General features: G+C 34.6%; 1 protein-coding gene across 3 annotated transcripts in view; it reads left to right on the top strand.

Moving 5' to 3' along the window:
• Positions 1-9,392: 9,392 nt before the first annotated feature.
• LOC150099333 (extracellular matrix organizing protein FRAS1-like) overlaps positions 9,393-27,815 on the top strand; it is a 1,385,483-nt gene continuing 1,367,060 nt past the window's right edge. For all 3 annotated transcript variants that reach the window (XM_090403569.1, XM_090403568.1, XM_090403570.1), the window contains exon 1: positions 9,393-9,936. In XM_090403569.1, coding sequence (XP_090259695.1) covers positions 9,861-9,936 — 76 coding nt within the window. In that variant the 5' untranslated portion in view covers positions 9,393-9,860. The remainder of the gene's footprint in view (positions 9,937-27,815) is intronic.

Genomic DNA, 27,815 nt, shown 5'->3' with positions numbered 1-27,815 from the left:
TCGAATATAACTCTAACTTTTTTCCGTGCAGGAATTTTCGGAACTAAAGTTTTCAGAAAAAAACTGAAAATGGTGCGAATTACCAAGAAGCTCCTTCTCACTATCACTACTTTTGGCATCGAGAACAGTTTCTTTGTGTACATCGTCAAAGTCATCTACCCAAATAGCGTCATCTTCTTTCCCATTATTTCAAGCAAAAATTAGCAGTAATTTACAAGACTTGAGATACGTAGAGCAGCGAAGAACTGCATATGATTGGTGTGGTATTTATAAAAGATCGCACGAACCAAAGACAAATTAGCATTTCAACAGTTGAGTTGAAATGCTAATTCCCTTCAACCAAATTCCATAATATCTGAAACACATTCACTATATATTTCTTAGTTTTAACACGTTAACAAGGGGCTGGTGTCAAGCAAAACCATGCATTGCACCGGCAACATATGGTTTTGCTTGGTCTATATAGCAGTTTCTGTTGGAGAGGGGATGTGATTCATTAGTTAGTGCCGTTTTATCCCGGTTTTCTCTGACTGCACTGTTTGTTGAAAAATGTAATGACTCCTTTAATTATACATAGCGAAAATTGCCACGTACCCCCCCCCCCCCTAACGACCTTTTGCATACCACACTTTGACGACTATGTATGCATACCACACTTTGAGAAACACTGTCTAAGAGGTATCTGAACATTCTGGAGAGTGCAATGCTTTCTACTTTGTGTCATTTCTATGGAACTATCCATTGTCTCTTTCTGCATGACAATGAACTTTGTCATAACTCTGCAGTTCTAACTATGTGGTGTTTGGACAAGACTATCATCACCATACTTGACTGACTTTCACAGAGCCCTAATCTCAGCCCTAGGGAACACCTGTGGAATGAAGTGGAGCGTAGGGTGCGGTCAAGGGACGTCATCTCACAACAGTCCTGGACCTCATTACATGCCTACAGGAAGAATGGTCCAAAATTCCCATCAATCACTTTCTACAAGGGCACAATGCCCTTGTAGAAAGTATGCCCCATAGGTTTGTTGCAGTCATTGCAGGGAGAAGGTCCCACATCTTATTAAGGTATGCACCATGGCTGTTTGCTTATCACACTATGGTTTTTGATCATCTCTTGCTAACCTCAAACCCTATTCATAGGTTTACTAATGATAACATACTCCACTTATTCTACTCAAGTAACAAACAACTTGGTGCTCAAATATCTCTAGCTTCAAGATCATCTATGATAATTATCCTTAACTCAGTATTTTTCAACACTTATTGGCCTTCAGGGAGGGGAGGAGATCATCTCTTAGGACTGAAGCAATGGTGCTATTTTAAAAAATGAGGTAACACCTTTTATTCCCTTTTAGTGAGTAAGCAAGGGTTGTTGTAGTTCTGTCTAACTTTTGGAGACTAAGTAGGCACATCAGTCTCCACTGGTATCCAGTTAGAGATAACTGGCCTAACACTCATACTAATTATAATCTGCATCCATGTAGAGACTGGAAAACAAGTACTACCCTCTTGATATTGTCTGAAATAGTGTGGATTTTTACAGTCGATATTCTTGAGTTTATGGGAAGAAAAACCTGAGTTTGTGTAAGAGAAAATGCCTTGCGCCTGCCAGACAGCGATTAATTCAGAATCTGGTTGAACAAAGGCTTAGAGAAAATTCCACTTTTCAGCAACTAAATTTGAACTTGTCTTTCTTCTAGGGCCTGGTGCAGAGAATGCAAACGTTACTTCCACTGAGCTACATAGGCCCTAATGCTATTATTGAACATATATTCCATTTAATTTATTAAATATTATTAAATGTTTTATTTTTTGCATAGGCTTTTGGTGGGATAGGACAGTTTTAGAACTATTTTTCCAGTTTGATACCACAAACAAAGATGTGAAATAGAAAATACATCTCTTAATTTCTAATAGTGTCATGAAATACGTTGTTTCACATTATCAGGAAAAAAAATGAGTAAACTGAAATTTAGAAAGCAAATATTAATAGTTAACAGTTATAGTGAAAAATATTTGATAACGTTTAAACAATGGAAAGAGTACATTGACTATTATGCTGGCTTCTGTTACCGAAGTTCTGAAACATACTTGTTGGGATACAAGTGTGCTGTGATGAATTAAGGAAGACTAGACTTGATGTAAAATCATCCTTGGTTTTGCTAATGATAATTATTATTATCATTATCAAATGGTTGGGAGAGTGAACACGCTAACCACTTGGTAAACCAGGATGGATGGTTACCTTTAATCTTGTATTTATCTCTTGCATTGGCCAGTGTGTCACTGGTGTGCAAATCCAAGGAAAACCGGAGGGCCAGAATAATTTTTCCAAGTGTCAGACTAGAGTGAAGTCTGCTAGTCTTAATAATGCAATATGCATAACACATGATGTCTCTCCTATCTGAAATAAATAACAATAATAATAATCTGCTAATGACTTTTATCTCTAAATTAAGTAGGCAAAATAGTTTTACCTCTAACTTTTGGAGACTGAAGGGGAAATCAGTTTTTATCCTTAGACAAACAGAAATTGTAATTGTACATGGTACATCTGCTGTACCATGGTACAGCAGTATCTGCTGTACCATCTTCACTGGATACCATTTAATATCATTGATTGTTTAATCAATGATATTAAACGGTATTCGGTGAAGATGGTACAGCAGATACTGCCACTTGTGTCCTTATCTCTTGCACAACATGTTATTGTCTGAAATAGAGCGTGCTCTACAGTCGATTCTTTGATTTGAGTTTGGAGGATGTAACACCTATGTCTGAAGGAGAAAAAAATCCACTTGCCCGTGACAAAGATAAACTAACGCGGGAAATGATCGAAGAATGACTTAGAAAAAGTTCCCCTAGTTGGCGAGTACAATCCAATTTAAAACAGTCTTTCTTTGGTCAGCATAGCCATATGTATGCAAACGCCATTACCAAGTGCTAAAGAGGCCTATCTGAAAGTAGGTAATGAAGAATTTTAGGGAAGAAATCTCGTGTTATTGAAATTGCTTTTTATCCTAGATGTTTTTAGGGAAAGCATACACCCCTGAACCAAACAACTAAAACAACAACTTCAACAACAGTACTTTTAACAGGTTTTTGCTCTCAGGAACTCAGCTTTTTCATCCTGTATGCAGGCAATTCAGCCATGAGAATATTCGATTTACAGCAAAAAGTACTATTGGTAGTAATGGCTGGTAGATGGCATTAATGGCAATAATGTAATTGAGTGTTGTTGGAGAATTAAGTAGTAGGGGAGGCAGTGCGAATATTTATAAAAATAACTTCATTTTGAGAACTGGAGAGAATTTCTTAAAACACAGATAAGATACTATTTGGAAGTAAGTGTTTTGGTTACATTTACTAAAATAGCATTTTGTCTTGGTTCTATATCTTGGTATTCTGTTTCAGATCCTCAGATCTTTTAAAAATATATACAGCAGCATTTTAATGCAAAAGAATAAAATTAAACAATGTCTTTATCCTGAGCCTGTATATCTCAGCCAAAGTGGCGTGCGCCATCCACAATGCTAGATCGCATGAAGATAGGGTGTCGTAGTCTAATTATAGTTGTCAACTAGAGAACTTACTAACTTACAAACCCTTTTTTCAGCAGGTTCCCGAGTTACTCCTTCTCTGACACGGACAGGTGGGTTTTTACTCCAGGAAACGTGGGTTTTTTGTCTCGTAAACTGAAGAAAATCAACTGTAGAACACACATTATTTTCAGTGTTACGATTAGGGACTACGAGATGGCGGCAGTTGTTAGCTTCCTCTCTTCACTCGATGCAATGTATAATTAGTGATAGCCTTGGACCAGGTATCTCTGATTGGCTACTGGTGGAGATTGAACTGCCTCCTCAGTCTCGAAAAGTTAGACAGGGTTAAAACGGTTTCGCCTACTTCATACATGGGAATAAACAGTGCTAGCTGATAGCTAATTTGATGTCTTTAACCTTCAGGTAAAAGAGAAAACAAAGTCATGTTTATCTTTTTTTGAAGCTGAGCCAGTTTGTTTTGTTCAGAGTTTTTTTAAATAAGTTTCAAATTCCTTCAGTGTGCCATGGTTTCTTTACGACTACCATCCTCATTCAGATTATTCTTATTTGAAAACGGTTAATTTTTATTTTATAAATAAATAATAAATTACTTAATGACTTTTGTTATTCCTGAAAGGTATGTGTAAACTGTATATGTAACCATGGCACTTCCCACGGTGAGTCCTTTGATTCCATGGAGGTTTTATAATAATCTTATTTTATATACATATCTTATCCAGTGGCTTTAACAGGCCTTGACCCACAACCTTCCAAGCATGCTTGGATTTCATAACTGAAATACAAGGATAAGATGATCAGCCCTATGCCTCTAAGTATTCATGACTGTAATCCATTTGCGTTCACAGGGCCGGTTTGCCTGCTTGCGGGATGAAAAACCCCAGATAAACTGGCAGAAACACCCTATTATAAAACCTCCTTCTGGAGGTTTTATTATTATAAAACGTCCAGAGCCCAAGGGTATCACCAATTAATTAGTGATACCCTTGGACCAGCTATCTCTGATTGGATACCAGTGGAGATTGAACTGCCCACTCAGTCTCCAAAAGTTAGATAGGGCTTAAAAACGGCCTCGTCTCCTCCCTATATGGGAACAAAAAGGCGTTAGCTGAATTTTTTGGGTACTACACTCAATTTTTTTGAGTTTATGGGACTAAGTACCCGAGTTTCTTGGAGGAAAAACCCGCTTGCCCATGCCAGAGATCGACTAACTCGGGAACTGGTCGAAGAAAGGTTTAGTAAAAGTTCCTCCAGTCGGCGACTAGACTTGAACTTAAGTCTAACTTAGAGCGACCAAGCACAGAGGATGCAAGTCCCACTTCCACTGAGCTACACAGGACTTAATAATAATAATAATAATAATAATAATAATAATAATAATAATAATAATAATAATAATAATAATAATAATAATAATAATAATAAACCAGCTAACGCCTTTTTTTCCCCGTATATATAGGAAGTAGGCGAGGCCGTTTTTAGCCCTATCTAACTTTTGGAGACTCAGCGGGCAGTTCAATCTCCACTGCCAGAGATACCTGGCCCAAGGCTATCACTAATTAAGCAGCGCGCAGTGAAGAGTGACGGCTCAGCAAGTGCCGCCATCTCGTGGTCCCTAACCCTAGCACTCGTATTTATTGTCTGAAATAATGTGGGTTCTACGGTCGATTTTCTTGAGTTTACGGGACGAAAAACCCAAGTTACCGGGAGTGAAAACCCGCTTGCCCGTCCCAGAAGTCGACTAACTCGGGAACCGGTCTTAAAAAGGCTTGGAAAAATTTCCTCTAGTCACCGACTAGACTCGAAATCAGGTTTGCTTCGTGCGGCCAAGCGCCGTGGAGTGCAAACGCCACATCCACTGAGCTACACAGGCTCTCCTTAATCATCATCATCATCATCATCATCATCATCCTCTTCATCATACGTATCAAGGATTTAGGCCTAGTATGGCCTGTTCCGGCCTTAGAAGTCATCGTTGAATCGTTTAAGAGGACGCCCTGTTTTTCTTTTTCCTAATGGCTTGTACTTTAAGGCTTGTTTTGGTAATCTTTCTGTTTTCATTCTTTGAACGTGTTCCATCCATTTATGTTTATATTTTTTAATTTTTTCAATTACTAGTTCTTGGTTTAATTCTTTCATAATATCTTCGTTTCTTTTGTGATCAAATAGGGTATATTTTGCAGTTTTTCTCATAAACTTCATTTCTGCTGTTGTTAATCTTTGTTTGTCTTTTTGTTTTATTGTCCAGATTTCGCTTCCATACATTAAGACCGGTAGGGCTAATGTATTGTATACTTTTAGCCTGGTTTGTTTTTGAACTAGGTTTGGTTTAAATATAGAGTTAATTACTCCTGTTATTTTTAAATATTTTGCAATTTTTATGTTTATATATATAATAATATATATATATATAATAATAAATATATAATAATAATATATAATAATAATAATAATAATAATAATAATAATAATAATAATAATAATAATAATAATAATTTTTTTATTGATTTCTAAAAGATTTACACAGTTACAATAATCATCTTTAGTGACATTCCAACTTGTAATTTATGCAAAATTCTGCACTAAGTACTGCATATGTGATTCATTTTCTACATTGCATTTCAATTAAAATTTTGATAATGCTTTTTTGCATCTAAATTTACAATGCGTGTTTCTTCTGATATTAACAATGAAGATTACACGGAATATTTGAATAATGGATTTTTTTTTCCATGAAGGTCTTTTTTTATTGATCTCTCAAATATTTACATATATACAATAATCATCTTCAGTAACATTCAGTATATTAGTTTACAAGGTTCAACACTGAGTGCTACATATAATGAAATTTCAATAATAAATGATAACATAGTTTTTTTTTTTTTGCTATTTTTTTAAAATAATAATCACAGTAATGATTTACAGTTATCTAGTTCAGAGTTACACAAGTTATATAATATTACATGTTGTAGTTTACTATTTTTTTTTCAAAGTTTGAGAAAGTGTGATTATACAACAGTATTTACACATATGCAATTAAAATATTATATTTCCTAATTCTCACAAACAATAATAATTTTTTTTATACATTGCATACATTTGTTACAGTTATTACATACATTTGATTACATATGATACTTACATTACATACATTGGTTTACATGTGATACGTACATTACATGTATTTGTTTACATATAATACATACATTACATACATTGGTTTTCATGTGATACATACATTACATGCATTTGGTTACAAATGATACATCTTGGATGAGAACTAATTTCTTTGCTTTCATCCTCGAAGCTTCTATGTAAGCTTATCTGAGGATGACGACACCAGTTGGTTATTATGAATTGTTTTTTTTTTTTTTGCTGTTTTGGGAAGCTACGAAATCTACGAAGCTACACACACACACACACACACACACACACACACACACACATGCACAATAACTTGGAATGTATTGATGCATCGCTGAACTGGAAGCCTGAGCGAATATATTGTGTTTCATTAAGTTTGTATGGTATTTTGGGTGCGCGTTTCTTGTTCGTAGCATGTCCTTAGAGCTCTTTTCAGGCTATTGTAGTTTGTAAGGTTTCTATATTCAAAAGGTAATTTGTTTATCATGTCTGGGATGTAGAAGTTTCGCGTGGCCTTTCCGTAGTGATTATTGTATTTATATGTGATATAATTAGTAGTCTGAGGTCTTGTTATACGGTATGTGTTTCTGACTGTCCTGTAGTTGGTATCGAAAACATTATTTCGATGCCAACTACATTTCGATGAATAATAATAATAATAATAATAATAATAATAATAATAATAATAATAATAATAATAATAATAATAATAAAGGTAGGTGGTCTTTTATCCCAGCTTTTAAGAATTCAAGGAAAACCGGTGTCTACATAAAGTGGAGCCAAAAGTTAATGCTTATTTTGGAGATATTGGTGCGAGAGTACAGCAGACAACTCACGCTAAGGCTCTAAATAGGGTGTCCAGAAATCATTTCAGATAGTTTTTCTAGGGAGAATTATTTAACAATTAAGAATAGAGACCAAGTGTGTTTAAGTTTCCAATATTACAAAATCGGATTCATTTTTTTAGAATTAGTTAAACGATTGGGTGATTATTAAACTATTTAATAATTATTTAACTAAATTTAAAAACTAATTCTCGTTATATTCTGAATTCAATACTCACTTGACAAAGTCTAGTACAATCTGTTGCCTTCCATCCATCACGACGACAATTCTGTAGCCATATTGCTCTTCTATCCTGATCTCTTGGAAATCGATAGAAACTGAATCCTTTAGAATGACTGTTTGTACAATTTGGAGCAGGACAACCTCCGATTTCGCTATAAAGTCGAAAAAATCAAGAGCTCGAACGAATGCGAGTCTATCCAATATGGCGGCAAGTTGGCGTACCTTCTATTTAGAACCTTAACTCACTCCATCTTGTTAATTTACACTTATCAGTTATACTATTGTTAGAAATAGTGAATTCTTTTATTGTCGATTTATTTTGAGATACGGAGTTAAAAATTCATGGGGAAAAACATTAAAGAAACGACTAGATTCGTTGAATGTATAATTGTTTATCTTCTGACAGATTACCAGAAACGTTGCCACACTGCAGAGCTATAAATTTTATTTATATTGTATTATATTTCATTTTATTTTTTAATAAGACCGGAAGATTTGAAATAATAAATGTTTATTATTATTAAATTTCTATATTCAATTAGTCATTGAGTTCACAGTTGCAAAGTAGAAGAAACATGTAACTATAACTCAATGCCCTACGACAAAACGAAAATTATGAGTTTTTCAGGAAAAAGATAATAATAATAAAACGCATATACGGCCGACTTTTACTTTCAATTTCACTTTCAACTGAAAACGCCCAAGTAAAGAGTATTCGCTTGAGTGAGTACGTGTATCGAAGCTAGATCATTTTCCAATCAGAACGTCTCCTGTCGTTTGTTCTTCCAACACAGGCACCAGGGTCGGATTTAGACTTGCTCAGATCCTAAGCTATACAAAACCCAGACGCCCCCTACTGTTTTAAATTACATCAGCTGGTCTTTTTTATTATTATTATTATTATTATTATTATTATTATTATTATTATTTTGACACCTCCAGGGAGTCCAAAGACTAATCGAGGGAGAGTGTGCCGACAGCATCGAACGATTGTTCTCCTTCCAACTACTAACCGCGCTCAAACATACTTAACTGAGCCATTAGTAGCAGAGGCTCTACCAATCGACCAACCTTCGCGAAGCCCCGGCAGATTGCGAGGCCCTAAGCTGTAGCTTTTTTTAGCTTATACGTAAATCCGGCACTGACAGGCACTATAAATTTAAGATTAATAATTTTTGTTTTAATCGTTTATTATTTTTTCTTCTCCGATACAACAATATTTCATTTCTGTTCCCCTCGTAAAATCCGTTATGTTCTTGATTTCTGAAGAAAAGCAAAATTAACTTAAACAGAATTGTTTAACATTTGTTATTCTTTGTATCAGAAAAGACTTTTAATTTGCTCTTTTATCCAACGATATTCAAGGCTGTAAAAATTGAAGAGCTGCGAATATATTTATGCAAATAGTCAAAAATGCTACATTTAATTCCTAGATGGCAGCACAGTTCACTATGTATATCTATTTCGCCCTTGCAGTTATCCTTAAGTAGTGGAGCAAGGCCTCTGACATAGCAGTAGCTTCTTCTCCGCCTCTTCTCATTCTTGACTGCTCAATGAAAGCTTGTGCATTTGTGCCTCATTGGAACATCGTTTGATACCCTTGTGGACAGGCGATCTTATCTCTGTCGTTAGTATCGGTTGTTAGTAACGCCAAGCCTGGATGATTGGAGTATGACCAGATGTCAGTACATATACAGAGATTCGTAGAAAGAACGCATGTTTACAATTGAGTGTATAACATCACTGACCCCGCGCCACTAATCGCTTGAACTTACGTCTCATTGGATTCATCTTCTTCGCTTGAAGGAAGCGAGAGGTGTGACCTGGTTGTCTATGACCTCATCGCTGTCGGAAAGTGAGAGTTAAAAGTTGACACCCAGAAAAACAAAGACTAGAAAACAAGACTGAACAGAGTGAAGTTAAGTTGCATTGTAGCTCAACTGACTTGCTACTTTGGCGATTTCCCATCAGTGGCCAGAGGTGTGAGCGACAAGGTTGCACCTAACACCGTGGCGCCAGTGTGACGTATCGTGATATCTATTCAGGAATGAAGAGAGAACTTTAAAGTCAACCTCCGTGTTCTATGACACCAAGTAAAATAATGACGAAAACTGTTATCCTTGTTTTGCTAGCCATTGTGGAGGTGGAACTTGTAACAGGTAAGCTACACAATTTAGAAAGTGTGTGAGAGATAAACTTTCTGATTTACATAATTACCAATCGAAAAGGTTGTTGATAAGCTTTACGATATGTGAACTGTGAATCGAGCATTTTAGTATTAATATATTAGAAATTTTAATATATTCATAACGCTAAAATTATAGAAATTTTAGCTCTCTTGTTAGCAAGTTATCCACAAATGTTTTAAAAAATAAAATAATAATAATAATAAAACTAGGAATTTACGGAAACTACAAGTCACCAGGTAGCGTCAATTAAAAAAAAAAGAAAAAAAAAAGTCGTCTTTTGGTAATTTGCAGTTTCTCTCCTTCTGGGCAAAAGAGCTGGAATTTTTAAATGAAATATTTATTCACAATTATAAAATATGATCAGATTATGAATATGCTTTTAACTATTAATGTTGAAGAGGTAAAGTATATAATATAGTGTTTTTAATAAGAAAAAAAATTACAATAAGAAGTTTAAAAAAAAATATATATATATATATATGTGTGTGTGTGTGTGTGTATTTTTCCGTTTTTAATTTTTTTCAGATTTTTAATAATATTTTAAATGAAAAAAAAAGTTCACTAAAGCACGGTTTATATACCACTATAAAATAAATAAATAAAAATAAAAACGTCAAATAAACCAGAGCAAAGTAATATACTGCTTAAAGCGTCGTTATTTGGAATGAAAAACTAAAAAGGTTAAAAAAAAAAAGTCAGTAGGAGAAATTTAAAAATGTCTTGTGCTCTAATACCGAGGTACGAACTGTTTTTTTTTTTTTTTTATATATTTTTATCTTGCAGCTCCCCACTCTGAAAGAGGGGGGCTGCAAGATTAAACTTGAAAATAGTGCGAAACTATGAAAATATAAAACAACATTTCACTTTTTTGAAGCTTGAAAATAATGCGAAACTATGAAAATATAAAACAGCATTTCGCTTTTTTTTAAAAAAAAAACAATATTCATATATTATTTATTTAGAAAATGTAATTAAATCTCCTGGCGATTTTTAAATATACACAGTATAATACAATATGGAAAAGAAAAATTCACATTGAACAATAATTACAGTTAACTAGCTTCAGGCGGAACAAGTCCTTTTTCTTGAACTGCTAACCTTTCTCCGTCAACGTCAAACGATTATGAGTTGCATTTTGCTGGAGTTAACATTTTCTCTAAACTTTCAACGTTTTCAACAAGAAACAGAAGATAATATTTTATTATACAAACTGATACTTTGTTTGTCGTTTGGCACAGAAATGCAAGGTTGAAATCTTGTCAAAAGGCTTCAGTAATCAGTTATAAACATATACTGATGAAAAACAAACATAAAATTTAATTGTAATTTTTTATATAAATAATGCAAATATTTAAGGTCATTAGAGTGCATTCTTTTCTAAATGTGTCACTGTTTGATGCAATTATATTTTTGGTTTGTGTGTCGAGCAGGATGGGGAAGAATTTCTGAATTATTCTTGGCTTCATAATAACCCTACATGTGAACTATTTCGCTGAGCTCAGCTAAAATGCCATATTTACTTACTCGACTTCTTCAAGTGTCCCTAAAATTATATCTTAGTTAATTCCTGCTAATTACTATAAAAAGTTTTGCCAGTTTTGTTAATTTAAATAAAAATTTTATAGCAATTGTTTCAAGTTACAAATATTAAAACGGTATGTTTTAAAATTATATTTTATAATATACTGTATATGAAACGAAACTTGAATTTTACGTTTAGCGTAACAGAGCAAGAGTTTTTAAGAGAGTTTTTAAACGAATGCTGATGGTTTCATTTGAATTACATTAACTGTTCTAATTTTTTTTTTTTTAGAATTTCTTGTTTTATAAGTAGTAATTTCTATATCGCTTTTTTTATTTAATTTTTTTATATATAATCGATATATTTTTAATTATAATTTATATTTTTTAATAAGAATTTCTTCGCTTGCTAAGTCATTTGCATATCTTTCGATACTTGCTCTCAATGAATAATATCTTTTGGGAAATTTTCTTTTCACAAAAGAAAATGGAAGCGAATGCAAATAGCTTTTCCAATATCTGATCTCCTTGAAATGTCTCTTGTTCCAAGAAGATTGCAGTATCATTATTGAAGATAATATGACGGATCAATAAAAATAAAAAAAGTCACGAATATTACGCAAATCAGAGCTAATGTTTCACCTACCAATCTATTTCATTTTTTTAAAGAGTTCAGTCTCGATAATTGACAAATAAAATAATAACCCAACGTAAGTTTATTCATTGGAAGTTATATAACTTAGCAGATTATTGCAAAACTTTAATATGGTCAAATGTTTCTAATATTATTCAACGAATATTGTACTTGAAAATAAAACTTACCAGGCAGCGCCCTCTCAACTGAATCGAATTTATTTATTTGCTATGGAAATAAATGGAAATGCTCTGTGAGGAACATCGGACAAATCAGTGGAAGAGGATTCGTATCCCAACAGTGAAATGTGCGGAAGAATCTTCAGAGGAGCAGACCTCTATAAACAACCCGGGCTCAGATGGCTCCGGCTGTCAGTACCCGGTTAGAGCCCCTACCTAGGGTTACAAGGAAAAATAAAGGATTCAATCCTCTGACAAAGGGAAGTAGCTTTGTCAGTACTGACACAAGGTTGAAGTCTCATGATGACGGTAAAGCTTGTGATTAGCAAATTGCAGATGGCAATACAGTTTATTGTGTACGTCTGTAATACTGCAGAGCAGAAAGCAAATGGGGAAACTACTGCTCTATTCTCTCTCTCTCTCTCCAGACTAACCACCATGGCGAGCAAATCTACACAAATGGCCCCGAGTTACCGGCGTCCCTTAAATGGGACAGGGATGCGAAGAATCCCCGGGCTCAACATGGTGTGCTCAGTAAAACTAGGAACCTGGTATGTCAGAACCTTGTATGAAGCAGGTAAGCTAAGAAATGCTATCCAAGAATTGAAAAGACTTGAAAGTGGAATTTTAGGAATGAGTGAAGTTAGGTGGCCAGGATCAGGCAAAACTCAAGTCAATGACATGACAATATATCACTCTGGAAGTTGTGAAAACAACCATCAAAACGGAATTGGAATAATAATAATAAACAAAGATATCAATAAGTCACTGTTGAGCTTCATCCCTTACTCAGATAGGATGATGTTATTAAAACTGAAAGGACAACCACTAGATGTTAATCTTATACAGGTCTATTCCCCTACTGCTGACAAGAGTGATACCGAGATTGAAGAATTTTATGATCAATTAAAAGAACTAATGAGATGTAGTTGGCGAACATGGACTGGGCACAAGAAATGAGAGAGGTGACCGTGTTTTTCAATTCTGCCAGGAAGAGGAGCTAATAATCATAAACACATGGTTTAAGCTACCACCTCAAAGATTGTATACTTGGCGATCACCACAGGATAATAATGGGAATATAGTCAGAAACCAAATTGATTACTTGCTAATTAATCAACGATTTCGAAGTTCTATAAAGAGTACAAAAACCTACCCTAGTGCAGATATTGCTTCTGATCATAACCTACTGGTGGCAGAGGTACAACTTAGACTGAAGGCTGTACTTAAGAAACATCAACAAAAAAGGTTTGATTTGGGAAAATTAAAAAACACAGATAAGAAGCAAATTGAGTCACGATCTGAATCAAGAGCTAGCACTTATCAAGAATGATGACATCATGAGGGTTGATGAATCATGGGACAAATTGAAATCTGTCTTCATAGAGAAATGTACCAATACCTTATGTCCTAATAGAGCAGTAAAAAAAAGAAAGATTGGATGACTGATGAAATTCTTTCTCTCATGGATCAACGCAGATCATATAAAAATCATAATCCAGCAAAATATACAGAGGTTCAGAAAATTATTAAACACAAGATCAAAGAAGCAAAAGAAATCTGGATGAATGAAAAATGTAAAGAAATAGAAATTCTACAGGAAAAGCATGACAATTTTAATCTACACAAAAAGATGAAAGAGACCTCCGTTATATGTAAGAAAAAACAATTTTGTATCCTTCGAAACAAAAAGGGAGAAATTATATCCAAAAAGGATGACCAAATACAAGAATGGGTGAAATATATAGAACTCTTTACTGATAACAGACAGAATCCAGAAAATACTTATGAACATATGGAAGGTCCATGCATTCTAAGATCAGAGGTAGAATGTACACTAAACTCAGCTAAAAATGGTAAAGCCCTAGGACCAGATAGAACACCAGCAGAAATAGTAAAGTTATTAGAAGGTGAAAACATTAACATATTAGTAAAGCTATTTAATAAGATCTACGATACAGGCATAGTCCCTCAAGACTAGTTACAGTCGACCTTCATCGTGCTACCTAAAAAAGTAAATGCGAAAACTTGTAATGACTATAGAATGATCAGCCTAATGAGTCACGTTCTCAAAATGTTTTTGAAAATAATTCAAAAAAGAATATACAGAAAATGTGAAGACACCATCAGTGATACCCAATTCGGCTTTAGAAACGGCTTGGGAACAAGAGGGGCCCTTTTCTGTTCTCAGATCTTATATCAAAAATGTATTCACCAAAACAAGGTAATATTCATTTGCTTCATCGACTTCGAGAAAGCATTTGACAAAGTCCAACATGCTAAAATGATTGTACTATTAAAAATAATTGGATTAGATGGTAAAGACATCAGGATCATTGAAAACTTATATTGGAACCAAAAGGCATCTGTTCAAGTTGATGACATTATTACAGACTCCATTAACATCAAACGAGGAGTAAGGCAAGGATGTGTGCTGTCACCTCTTCTTTTTAACATCTACTCAGAAGCCATATTTCAAAAAGTTTTGGAAGGAAGAAAGGAAGGGATTAGTGTAAATGGTGAAATCATCAGTAACATCCGATATGCCGATGATACAGCTCTTCTGGCTGACAATATGCAGGCTCTTCAAAATCTTTTGGAACTAATAAATGAAGAGAATGAAAAAATGGGATTAAAAATAAATATCACCAAAACTAAATTCATGGTCATAAGTAAGAAACCAATTCTTAATTTAGCACTTTCTTTAAATAGGAAACAAATAGAAAGAGTGGCAAAGTTTAAATATCTCGGATGCTGGTTAAATGAAGATTGCAATCCAGAAATGGAAATAAAAGTTAGAATTGAAATGGCAAGAAAACATTTCCTCTTGATGAAATCAACACTGTACTGCTGTACGGTGCAGAAACTTGGACCTTAAAAACAACATCAATAAAAAGACTTGAAGCCTTTGAGATGTAGTTATACAGACGAATGTTAAAAATCCCATGGACAGCAAAAACGTCCAATCAGGAAGTACTGGAACAAATGGGGAAATAACGTGAACTTTTAGATACCATAAAAAGAAGGAAACTGCATATCTTGGTCACCTACTTCGTAATGAAAAATATAAGATACTTCAACTAATTATAAAAGGGAAGATAAATGGAAAAAGAGGACAAGGAAGACGAAGAAAATCTTGGCTGGCAGACATCACACAGTGGACTGATATGAACACTGAGAGACTGCTCAGAGTAGCTGAGAATCGTTCAAAATTTGCCAAGGTGGTCGACAACCTCCAATAGGAGATGACATTCAAAGAAGAAGAAGACGCTATGGAAATTTGTTTACATTTCTGTTAATTTAATGTTTGTATCTTTCTTGTTTGGTTGTTTTTAGATATTCCGTCTTTCTGTTTTAAAGAATATTTTTGTTGTGCTGATTCTCTGTAATGTCAGCTTTTTCCTCAATTGAAATTATATTTTAGATCTCAGTTATTATTGGTACCTCCGTGGAGTTTCTTGATTCATCGTGAAGCCACTCCACACTGCACTTCATTACATTATAGAATCTGCTCATCTCCATTCCGCCCATTAAATGCGTTTTTGTCTGTAAATTACGTCTGTCCTTCAGTCGGTTTGCTTGATTAAAATCCTGCGTTTGTGGATAGGAGAATCGGCTAACTCATATCAAGCGCCTTCATAGAGTAGATGGAAGAACGACGGGCTAATGTGCCCTTAGATTAAAAACACCTGAATTTGATTTTAGTTATGAGGAGAGGAATCTCTTTAAATGGAATTTTTCATTGAAGGTTATCTAACCGATACCATATATGGAGGTAGTAAGGTTTTCTTCCTCTAAAACTTGGGGTTTTCATCCCAAATATAGACAAATCGGCAAGAGAACACATGCAATTAACAGAGAGAAATGCTATTAGTGGGTAGTAGATGGCATGTATAATGGTGGATTGTGTAGTAGATGACCTCAACGAGTCTTTGGAATCGATGGAGGTGTTATAATAATAATAATAATAATAATAATAATAATATTCAATTCATGACAGGAATCTAATTCAGATCTCTTTCAATCTCTGGCCCGAATTTCACATCGTCATTTTCATTACTGAAATTATTTTTGTTTCTTCATTTTTAACATAAATTGATTTATTATATGTCTGCATATCCTTGTGTTGTTTCTGTTACCGTCGTGATAGACAACTAAGAAGAAAGATCTTTATTAGTTCGATACTAGTCGCTGACTATAGGAATTTTTTTTAAAGCCAGCTCCCGAGTTAGTCGATCTTTGGCACAGATAAAGGTTTTTTTTTCTTCTTTTTTTTTTTTTTTCGTAGAAAACTGCGATTTTAACTACACATCCCAGAAAAACTGACTTTAGAACTCACACTCTTTCAGACAACAATACGAGTTTGGGATTTAACATTACTATATTGTAGTAGTTGTCTACCATACTCTTTCTCTCCCCAAGATATTTGTTAAATCATCAATAACTATGGACTCAGCTTCAGTGATGGCTAAGGGTGAGACAAAAGAGCCCTTCCTACACCTTTAGAGAATAAAAAGGGCGTTAGAGAATTTATTTTTATAATGTATTATCTCATTACGTTCTTTTATGTCAGCCGCCTTTTTTATGTACAAATGTTTATGAACTAATGAAAATAATATAGTTTTTTATGACTTTAAAATATTTACCTTATGATAAATGAGCAGTAAAGCAAGATTATAGACTTAATCTAATTCAGGAACATGGATTGCAATATCGAATCATTTGCAATATTTTCTTGGAGAAAAACCGAAATGGATGTCTATTATAGGAATGCGTAGCCTGGTTACAGATCCAGCTGTCTTGGTTAACTGAATTGTCAGTCCGTTATATACCTTTGTTAGTTAATTCTTGTATTTTTACCCATACGCTAAATAAATGAATAGGAAATAAAGTAATGATGAACGGTTATATAGAGATAATTTAACTGAGTCATTAAAAGAAGTGTTCGACGAGAAGGAATGCATATTGCGTGATCTCTCTTGATTATCCAAAATAATTTGATGAGTTATCGCATCAGCGATATTTAAGTCGTAATGCAAGGAATGTTTCAGATATCATGCTAATTAATGGATTGAATCTGGCAGACTGCGGGTTTCAAACCGACCATAGGCATAAATGGAATGTTAGTCATTGTCCTTAGGTTGGAGATGAATTTCATCGTCTGATGTGAGACCATCTCTCCGCTTATTGGCGGGCTGAAGTGGCTTGAAAAAGTTCCATGTTTATCGAATTTTCGATATAATGACTACAGGACATGAAGTAACATAAAATGCTTTATTAAACTAAAAATTTAGTGTACCTTTCATTAGGTACATTTCTCATGAGCTTATTTATATTATAAAAGAGCTGTAATACGTTTTACAGATGTAAAACGCAGAACCGGCGCTAGGGTCTTTGGCGCCCGCATGCAATTTCTATCTAAGCGCCCCTGTAACGATCCGGGCGTGTGTGATTCTTTTACGATAATAAAAATTTAAATTATTTGAAATTTCTTAAATAAATTTTGACAGAACAGCCATACGTTGGTTCGCTAAATGTAACGAACCTGGGATGTTGACTGGGCAGGATAATCGTTAAAAACCCCGAATATTCAAAAAATTCTTAAAAGTTAAAGCAAATTTTGACAAAGCCACTTCACTTTAATCGTTGAATATAATGATACAGGGATTATAGCCTTCTCACCGACCCGAATCGCTAACAAAATTAAAATGAATTTTAATTAAAGTTAAAATTTACTTGAACTAAAGTTTAAAAATTCTTTCATTTTACAAGTTAGTAAATTCTTAGTAACTTGTAAAATTTTTTTAATAATTTTTATAAGTGGAACTATCTTTTAGGAAAATAAAAGAAACTCAAGATAGATGAGAAAATAAGAAAAGAATTCAGAAATAATTAGAACATTTAATAAGTATTCAAAAAATTACATCTTTACAGAATAACAGAAAATAAATTAAATTACATAAATATACTTGAAAATTTTTAAATTAAAATTTTAGGGTTTTTGATTTAATATTCACAAAATTAGAAATAATGTTCTTAACATCTAATTCCGCACATATATCATTTTCAATAGCTATTAAAGCCAAACTAACAAGCTTTTTTCTGACATACTTATTCTTAAGTAGGTTTTAATCAATTTCAACTTGGAAAAGGAACGTTCACCGCTCGCTACACTAACAGGTAAGGTTAATAGTATTCTTAAAGCAATTGAAAAGTTAGGGAAAGATAAATTATTGGACACAATAAAATTAAGAATATCGAAAGGGTTTTGAATATTTAAATTATCCTTCCGAAAAATATCCCGGAAAGCACATAACTCGTCATATAGTTCTATTGCATTTACGTCTTTATTGTCTCCGTCCTTCAAGAGAATCTCTAAATCATCACAATCTTTTCGTAAATCTTCGTTATTAATTTGTAGTAATCTATACAAGAATTTGAAATTATCATAATATGTTTTTAGTTGTTCAAAACGTTCTATTAACGAACACATTGCAACGTCTAGAAGTGTATAAAACACATTCACTGTAAATTTATCTTCTGGCGATTGTGGCGTTTCGTCATGATGCTCGTAGTCAAATTGTTGTGTCTTCTTTCGTTGTCGAACTTCCGTACCAGTTTTAAATTCTTGTTCTCCATCCACCTCTTCACTCAGTTCTTTTGATGTTTTTAGAACTTCTTTAAAATTTGTATCTGATCGATACTCTTGGAAGAATATTTTTAAGTTTTCGAGAGATTGTAAAGCAAGTGTAATGGTCATATTTTTATCTTGAAGCATTTTACTCACAGGTTTATTCTGTTAAGTAAATCATGCCAAGTTATAAGAGAGCAAATAAAAAAATAGTCCTTTATTTTAGCACATAATGTTTGTGCTTCATGCTGAGTTTCTTTATGAAAATTTTCATTATTTAAAATTTTAAAACGTGCATCGTAAATTTCTCCTAACTGATATCGTAAAGGGCTGATTGCATTAATTTTACTTTCCCATAGCGTTTTTGATGGCTGTTTCAATTATAATTTTAATTTTGTTAAAATTTTTGTGAACTTTAAAAGGATTGCCCAATGTTTGTAAGAGAATGAAAAGAAATTGTATATTTCTTGAATAATTGCAAAGAAAATAATTGTTGCATTCACTTTGGCTGCATCGTTATTGATTAAATTTAGAATATGAGCAGCACATGTCACGAAAGCTCGAGGATTTTTGTTCAAAAGGAAATTTTGGAGCCCATATTTTTTTCCCTTTCATATTTGCCGCATTGTCATACCCTTGACCTCGCATGTCTTCAATGGGAATGTTCCATTTTTCCAGTTGTTCCATTATTGTTGCACATAAACCACGTCCTGTGGAATCTGATATATCTACAAAACCTAAAACGTTTTTCCTGATCTTGACAATTCCACTGTCACAGGAAACAAAGCGAATAATAATGGTCGTTTGTTCTGTTTTACTTGCATACGGTGTGCAGTCTAAAATTATGGAATAATATTTAGATTTTCGAATTGATAATAAACTTGTATCCCTGATTGCGTTACTTAAAGTTTCCAATATTTCATTTTGTCTGTCTTTACTCAAATAGTGCACTCTATTATTTCGATGTAGGGCCCTTTCAACATGAGTTTTCCATAACGGGATCAAACTTCGCAAACAGTTCGACTAATTTTAAAAAAAATTGCCGTTATTCCTTTCATATAATTTATCAGATGATCCGCGAAAAGCTAAATTTTGGCTACCAAGGAATTTTATAATTTCAATCAAGCGTTCTAAAACACTCGTCCAATGTTTCTTTTCCATTTCATACATGCTTTGAGTCTGGCAATCAGTAGTAGTTTTGATTATTAAATTTTTGTCAAGTTCCTTCCATTTTAAGAAATTTTTCATGTGAGTTAAACTAGTCTCATGTCTATGTAAAGTTGTACTTACATTTCTGCAATCGTTATAACCTTCTACAAGACTACTTGATTCAGTAGGTGCAAAAAGTTTGCAACAAAAGCAAAAAACAGAATTTAAAGTTTTGGAATAAATGAGCCATGTTCTTGGCACGAGCTCCCCGTTTTCCATTTTTCTATTATAATACGTGTCGCCAAATTTACGACCATATGTATCTCTGGGATATATTATATTTTTCTTTTGAACAGGCCCCATTTCAATTAAAACAACTCGTAATTTTTCACCAAATTCATCAATTTCCCATTCACCTGGATCTTCTAAATTTACAGAGACTAACAATGTGTTAGTTTCGTGGTCAACTACAACTAACTCTTCTCCTAACTGTTTTTCACTTAAATCATGCGTCTTGTTATCTTGTTCAGTAGTTGCAATAGTACTTTCATGCAAACTGGATGATATGCACGGTTCTTCAACTCTGATTTCTGATGTATCGAGTTGGTTACAATCTGCATCAGAATATTTTAATATTTTAACAAATTTATTAAGAGCCCCAGTTTGTTTCTTAACATCTGCTTCTTTAGTAGCATGACGCTTACGATTTTGTGCACTGGATAACTTTTTTTTTAATTTTTGATTCCATTTCTATTTTATACCCACAAGAAATTATTACACAACACGACACAGAGACGAAATAATAGTCCGCACTGTGCTGCTGTCAGTAGCCTACTGAGATGCGTACCATATGACTGGCTAACTAGGAACAAATATTTTGTACGAAAATTCGTTTCTGCGCATAAAAACCGTTCACCGTTTCACTTTAGATAGACTGCAGTAGACACACCATTCTGCAGGCAAGTTTAGCCTGCTCTCGCTGCAAAATTGTAAACAGCCGGCTGATCAAAGAGGCAGCAATATACAATTTTTTAAAAATTTTTATTCGGTGTATCCGGCCTTATTTATTTTAATATTGATCATTCTAAGAATTTTTCATTTTTATGATAAAAATTTTGTTTCTTAAAAATGAACTTATGAACCGTTCCATGGTGGCGGCGCCCCCTTCGTAGCGACACCTGCATGCCCGCTTCCGCCGGCCCTGGTAAAACGTATCACATTACGCTAAGTTTGGTTTCTAGAGCACGATTTCCTGATTAGGTGAAAAAAATCAAGAAAAATACAGTACAAATAGATAAATAATTAAATAGAAATTTAATAAATATAGAAAAAATCTTTATTCTACCACGGAACTAATGACTAGAGGTTCACAAACTTTCGGAGTAGGAGGAAAAAAAAAATAAAATAGTTGTACATTATTTGTCTTGACAGCCTCACATACACACACACGCACACACACAAATATCCTCTTACCTCGTGTTCACGAATTCCACCATATCCTTTCATGGGATTACCCTCAGTTCACTCCTCAACAGTAAACGTCGTTTTGTGATTTAATTATATACTTCAGGAACATCAAACTAACGTCACTTAGAAGAGAAAACTGTTCTAGGACATGTGATGCGTGGCTACATAGAAAATCTCCGTCTGTCGCCAGAAGAGGAGTCTTTATTTGTATCACTGGGACTCAGTTGATACAACTGTACCATAGCGGAAATGGAGGAACTTGATCTAGCGTTTTATTTCCAGCTCCGAGTTCGTCGATCGGGTAAAAAAATCCCCCTCTCCGAAACTCCAATTTTACACCGATCAAAATAGAAAACCTGTCGTAGAAAAGACACGCATATATATTAGTATTAGATACCCTTCCTTCATCCCACCTCCCAAAGGGAATGATTCAAACCAGCTGGTTTTCCTCTCTTGCTCAGAACTACTGCTGACTACTTCCGTGGCTGACTACTTGGCGTGCTTTTAAGTCAGTGAATCTTCTCCATTTCCTCTACTTGGAGTCTTGATTAACTTCCAGCCACATCTCAGAATTCGTGTTCTTTAATTCTGTATTACAGCACATGGTAGAAATTACACGGATCCTCTTAGAATTGTGAGAGTTCAGTTAGCTCAGTCAGTATCGAAGAATGCCCTAATAAAGTTCTTATAGAGCTTGAAGAACTTTTATTAGGGTCTTTCAACTAGAGGTGAGTGAGTTGGTCCCACATGGAGGTGAAAGAGATTTTCCACCCAAAAAATAGGCAACAGATTCAGAAAAAATATATGTAGTTAAACAGAATTCTCCATAATTCAAAACAGAATCAAAATTCTTATAATTATTCTACTAATGATCAAGATCATCAGCTTTGAAACTGTAGTTCTGGAAGTGTCATCGTAGGGTAGGTTATGACCATCATGGAATGTATATGGTTAAACTGGATTGGATACGTTTTAGATACCACAATTTTCAAGGAGGATTGTAGCATATTTACCGAAATTCAGCAACTCGCGTATGTATTGCATACGCGAGTTGCTCTAAAAGTAATTTCAGTAACCTGAATCTGTAACATTTGAATGGTGTTTGTTACTCCTCTCAGCATGGTAGCAGTGTATGCACTATCGCTTAAAATCAGGCAGTCTTCAGAGTAATTATTTCGACATTCAGTTTCTTTCTAGCCGTTTGTGCTTTGATAATAACCACCCCTAAGTGTTCTGTGTTTTTATGTTACTTCTTGTGAAAATCCATTAAGATTCAACGCGGTCATCATATTAGAGGAATACAGCATGTCCACAACACATTGACCAAGTTCAATGGATAAGAATATTCTAACTGTCAGAGACAATCCATTTCTATCCCTGGAAATGGAATTTTATTTCTAGAATTTTTTTTATATACAAAAAAAAAAATCCATGACTAATTATCAGTTCAGTTGAGTCTAATCCATAAAAATACAGCGCTCTAACACATCTTGGAAGTTCAAATGCATTTGGATTGTTTCCAATCTTTCTTAACTTCACATGATGGATTTTTCTTACCGCTCACAAGTGATGTTTTCATTTAGTCTTCGATAATGTTCCTTAAAGAAAAAAAAGGAACTTGATCATGAAGTAGAAATCTCCTGGCACACCTTGTGACTCTCAAAAGCACCCCCCCCCCCTAATATGTGGTATTCATACGCATTTGTGATTAACAACTTAATTAATTAGTTCAAAATTCTGATAAGTATTCATACAAATACCTGGGAGATAAGCGTCACTAAAGTTTTGCATCAGTTACTTTCTCTCTCTCTCTTTAGGATTAGTCTTTGCTCTAATTATATGCTCTGTCATGTACACAGTCAATTCTGAGTGCTTCTGTTCGTATGTTACTGAGTGAAAGGATAGTGGAACTCCAATTTCATGTCAACTCTCTGGGGAAATTTCGAGGTTAATCAATCTGAGGTAACTGGAACACTGACCTTTCTCTTGGAAAATGAAAAACCAATTCTGGTAACACACACGCACACAGAAAGAGGGAAAAGGGGGTTGAGAGAGGTAGCCATGGTGAATTATGAAATTCAAAACTTCCCACACGACAGACCATCATTCTACATCGCGAGGTTTCTGATAAAAATAGACACACACACACACACACACACACATAAAAACAAAAACTTGAAGTTAATTTATAAACTGAATCACCATACCGTTCATTTGCCTCCCACAAAATAGATTAGTTCTTTATAGTGGTTCTTGTTATTCTTCAAACTGTGATAGATTAGAATGATGTTTTCCTAATGTAATACGAAAACATCTTTTTCTTTTGGTATAGTAGCGGTGGAAATACCCCCCCCCCCAACCCGGCCCCACATTGAGGCATTCTCTCGTTAGATAATTCGGGTAATACCCATTCCTAAATTTGATGAATAATTGATTTTTTTTTTCTTTGTAACTTGGATTCTCGGTTGTTTCTACTTGTGTAAGCTGAAACGCCATTATAAAAAATTAATGACGAATGCTTCGGATAGTTCGGATGGACATTTAAAAATTCCCTATCCTCAGTAGCGTGGTAGGGAAGGGAAGGCTTCAAATGTTTCTTGGGAGTTCTTTATAGTGGTTCTTGTTATTCTTCAAACTGTGATAGATTAGCATGATGTTTTCCTAGTGTAATATGAACACAGCTTTTTCTTTTGGTATAGTAGCGGTGGAAATCCCCCTCCCGGCCTCACGCAGAATAAAATTCAGTTACCTTGCGTATCTGCGATGTTTTTATTGTTCATATTTTCACATGCAATTTTCGGATGAAATTTCTGATTTCCAAATCCTTTGCTACTCATTTGTATTCAAATTGTAAATTGAGGGCATCGAGAGAATAGTCGGCGTGTTGACAATTGTTACTGGGTCATATTTATTCACTAAATAAAGAATTTTTTTTTTTTTCATATTTAGGGATTTAAGAAGTTCCCAGATATTATAAAAATCATACGAAATATGCTTTTTATAATATCTGGGAATTTCAATATCTGGTAATGTCTGGTCACTGACTCTTCGCTTTTTTTGAGCGAATAATCAATAATAGTAATTCACGTTGCATGAATTAATATTATTACGTGACAGCTCCAAGGTCTCATCGACGGAGGGCAGTCTACTCGTCAACTGTCTGTCTTCACCACTTAATCTACCACCTACACACAATATCACTACCATCATCAATACACAACAGCATCTTATGCCCACGACCACCACTAATTTTTGTTAAATTGCGTGTGTTCTAATGGCCGATTTGTCTGTATGCGGAATGAAAAAATCCGAGTTTCTGGGAGAAAAAAATCCTGCTACGTCCTATATATATATATATATATATATATATATATATGCTTCGGATAGTTCGGCTTCGGGTAGTAATATATATATAAAGGGTGTCCCAAAATTCACGCAAGATTTAAATTTAGCGCCATTTGTGCGGCAAAGTGTTGCCAACGAGAAAAAAAAGACAGCGTGACAGCTGACAGTTCAGGGTTATTAAAAATGGAGCGCTACACGAAAGAACAACGCATTTTCATTGTTGAGCAATATGTTAAAAATAATGAAGGTTTGGCAGCTACAGTTCGCAATTTTCGTACAAAATATGGTCGGAATAGTGATTTAACTTCACCAACTGTGAAAAGATTAATTGAAAAATTCAAGGAAACTGGATCAATTAGTGATCTTATACACTCTGGCCGTCCTTCAACAAGTCGTTCAACAGAAAACATCGAAGCAGTTCGTGAGAGTGTTGCTGAGAGTCCAGGAACATCAATTCGGCACCGTGGTCTTGAATTGGGCATTTCGAGAAGCTCTCTGCAGCGTATTCTCACGAAAGATTTGCATCTTTATGCTTACAAAGTTCAATTGACTCAAGAACTGAAGCCTACTGACCACACACAGCGAAGAGAGTTCGTTGAATGGATTATGGAACAACAACAAGTGGATGCTTATTTTTCGAACAAAATCATCTTCAGCGATGAGGCTCATTTTCATCTTGATGGCTTAGTTAATCGACAAAATTGTCGCATTTGGCGTTCAGAAAATCCACGAGTGATTGTTGAGAAACAAATGCATCCACAACATGTCACTGTTTGGTGCGGATTTTGGGATGGAGGCATCATCGGTCCATTCTTCTTCGAAAATGCGGCTGGTAAGGCAATAACAGTTGATGGTGTTCGCTATCGCGACATGATAATCCAGTTTTTTGTGCCTAAATTGCAAGATATGGATGTGGACATGTGGTTTCAACAAGACGGTGCCACATGCCATATAGCCCGAGAAACAATTCAATTACCTCATTTCCTGGTCGTATAATTTCCCGTTTTGGTGATCAGAATTGGCCGCCCAAATCATGTGACTTAACGCCGTTGGACTTTTTTCTTTTTTTTTTTTTTTTTTTTTTGAAGTCTAAGGTTTATGCCAACAAGCCTACGACCACCCACGCCTTGAAGGAGGAAATTGAGCGCTGTATCAACGAAATTCAGCCACATTTATGCAAAACGGTCATGGAAAATTTCGACAAAAGAGTGCGTATGTGCCAGCAAAGCCGTAGAGGCCATTTACTCGATATGCTATTCCATGCATAACCCTATACTATATACTTTATGAATCAATAAGAAATTACAATTTTTAATTAAAAACCTGTGTTTTCTATCAAAAGTACTTCTTGCGTGAATTTTGGGACACCCTGCATATATATATATTGCTGAGAGTTGCTGTATGATACAGTGATACATGGCCCCCACAAGGGTAGGGCTGACAGGGCTCTAGCCTGGGGGCCCAGAATTAGGAGGGGGGCCCGTCTTGTTGGGTCGGCCAGTTAAGTGAGACTAACAAAAGACAAAAAGAAACTTTATAAAATTTGAATGAATATGTGCCGAGAGGGACTACTAGATTTTGTAATCGTTTTCAACCCATTATCCATCTTTGCAGACTTATGGTTACGCTTCTGAACTTCCCATTTGAAAGGAGTTACTTTAGTTTTCATTTTTCATTCGTCCGTCTCGCTTTCTATGAACGCCGTCGTTTCAATGCCGACGCTGTCCCGATGTTACCCTACCGATGTTACCCCTACCGGTGCATATGCTAAGGTTGCTGAGAGAATTTTATTTTATTCATGAAAGAGAAAGCTTTATTTGATAGTTTTAGTTGGTTAAGTTGATCTCAAGAAACTGAAAATTTTCTACAAAATTCTTTATTTGAGAAGGATTTGTGTTATTTGAATTAAGATTTTGCTAGTTAGTAAGTAAAAGAAAATATAAAGCTTTTTTAGTTATGATTTTTTGAATGAAACAAACTTAAGGTTTTTTTCCAGATCATGCAAATTTGAGATATTAAAAATATTTAAATAAATAAATTGCCCTAAAGCAAGCAAAGACGTTCTAGTTAAAATAAATAAAATCCCAATGTCTGTTTCAAAGTACAAACATAAGTCCGGAGCTCAGAAGAGGAAACTTAAATCCGAGAGAGAGAGAGAGAATCGAAAGCATCGCGAGGTCGTCAATTCATAACCAAATTTTTCAAATCTGAAAATGAAAAAGGACATTGTTCTCGGTACTGATCGTAGTGAAGGTGGTGATAATGTTTGTGACATTGAAATCCAAACAGAATATCAGTGTCAAATCGAAACTCATAAAGCAGTCGAAGGTCAAGCGAAAAACCTGCAGGAGGAGTGACTATGGAAGAATATGATACAGTTGATGCTTCAGTTGCAGGTCGTCTGAAAAATCTGATATAAAATATGATGACCCTAGTATTTGGCTTAGAGTAATCTCAAACAACATGCGGCAGGAGATAGTACGAATTATCAGCTTTCAAGAATTCCAAAAGATTTATAAGGAATTGCCAAGAGATCTTAATGGTATGAAATTTCAAGATTTTTTGCTCTAAACGAAAGATGAAAGAACAAGAGAACATTTCCAAGAGAATGGTTAACATGGGTGTATCGAAAAAAAATCTTTATTGTCTACCATGTCGTTTTTTTTGCGACTCTAATAACGAAACTTAAGCAGTTTAGCCCAAGAAGGATTTTCGCCTAGAAATAAGCAATGGAAAAAGTTGTATGGTATGTTGCCTCTTCACGAAAATAGTGCCGAACACAGAAAACAATATCTGGCTTGGAAATCCCTTTTGCAGTCATTGAAAGGACATGGAATCGATAAAGACTTACAACTACAAATTCAATATGAAACAAATAAGTGGAGAGCACTTCTGCAATGGATTGTAGATGTATCGTTATTTT

This window comes from Typopeltis vanoorti, chromosome 14 (genome assembly GCF_054136105.1).
Source record: "Typopeltis vanoorti isolate ZY-2024b chromosome 14, IOZ_Tvanoo_1.0, whole genome shotgun sequence".
In the NCBI taxonomy this organism is placed as follows: Eukaryota; Metazoa; Arthropoda; class Arachnida; order Uropygi; family Thelyphonidae; genus Typopeltis; species Typopeltis vanoorti.
The sequence above is the reverse complement of the archived record's forward strand: the minus strand, read 5'-3'. Positions and strand labels throughout refer to the sequence as shown.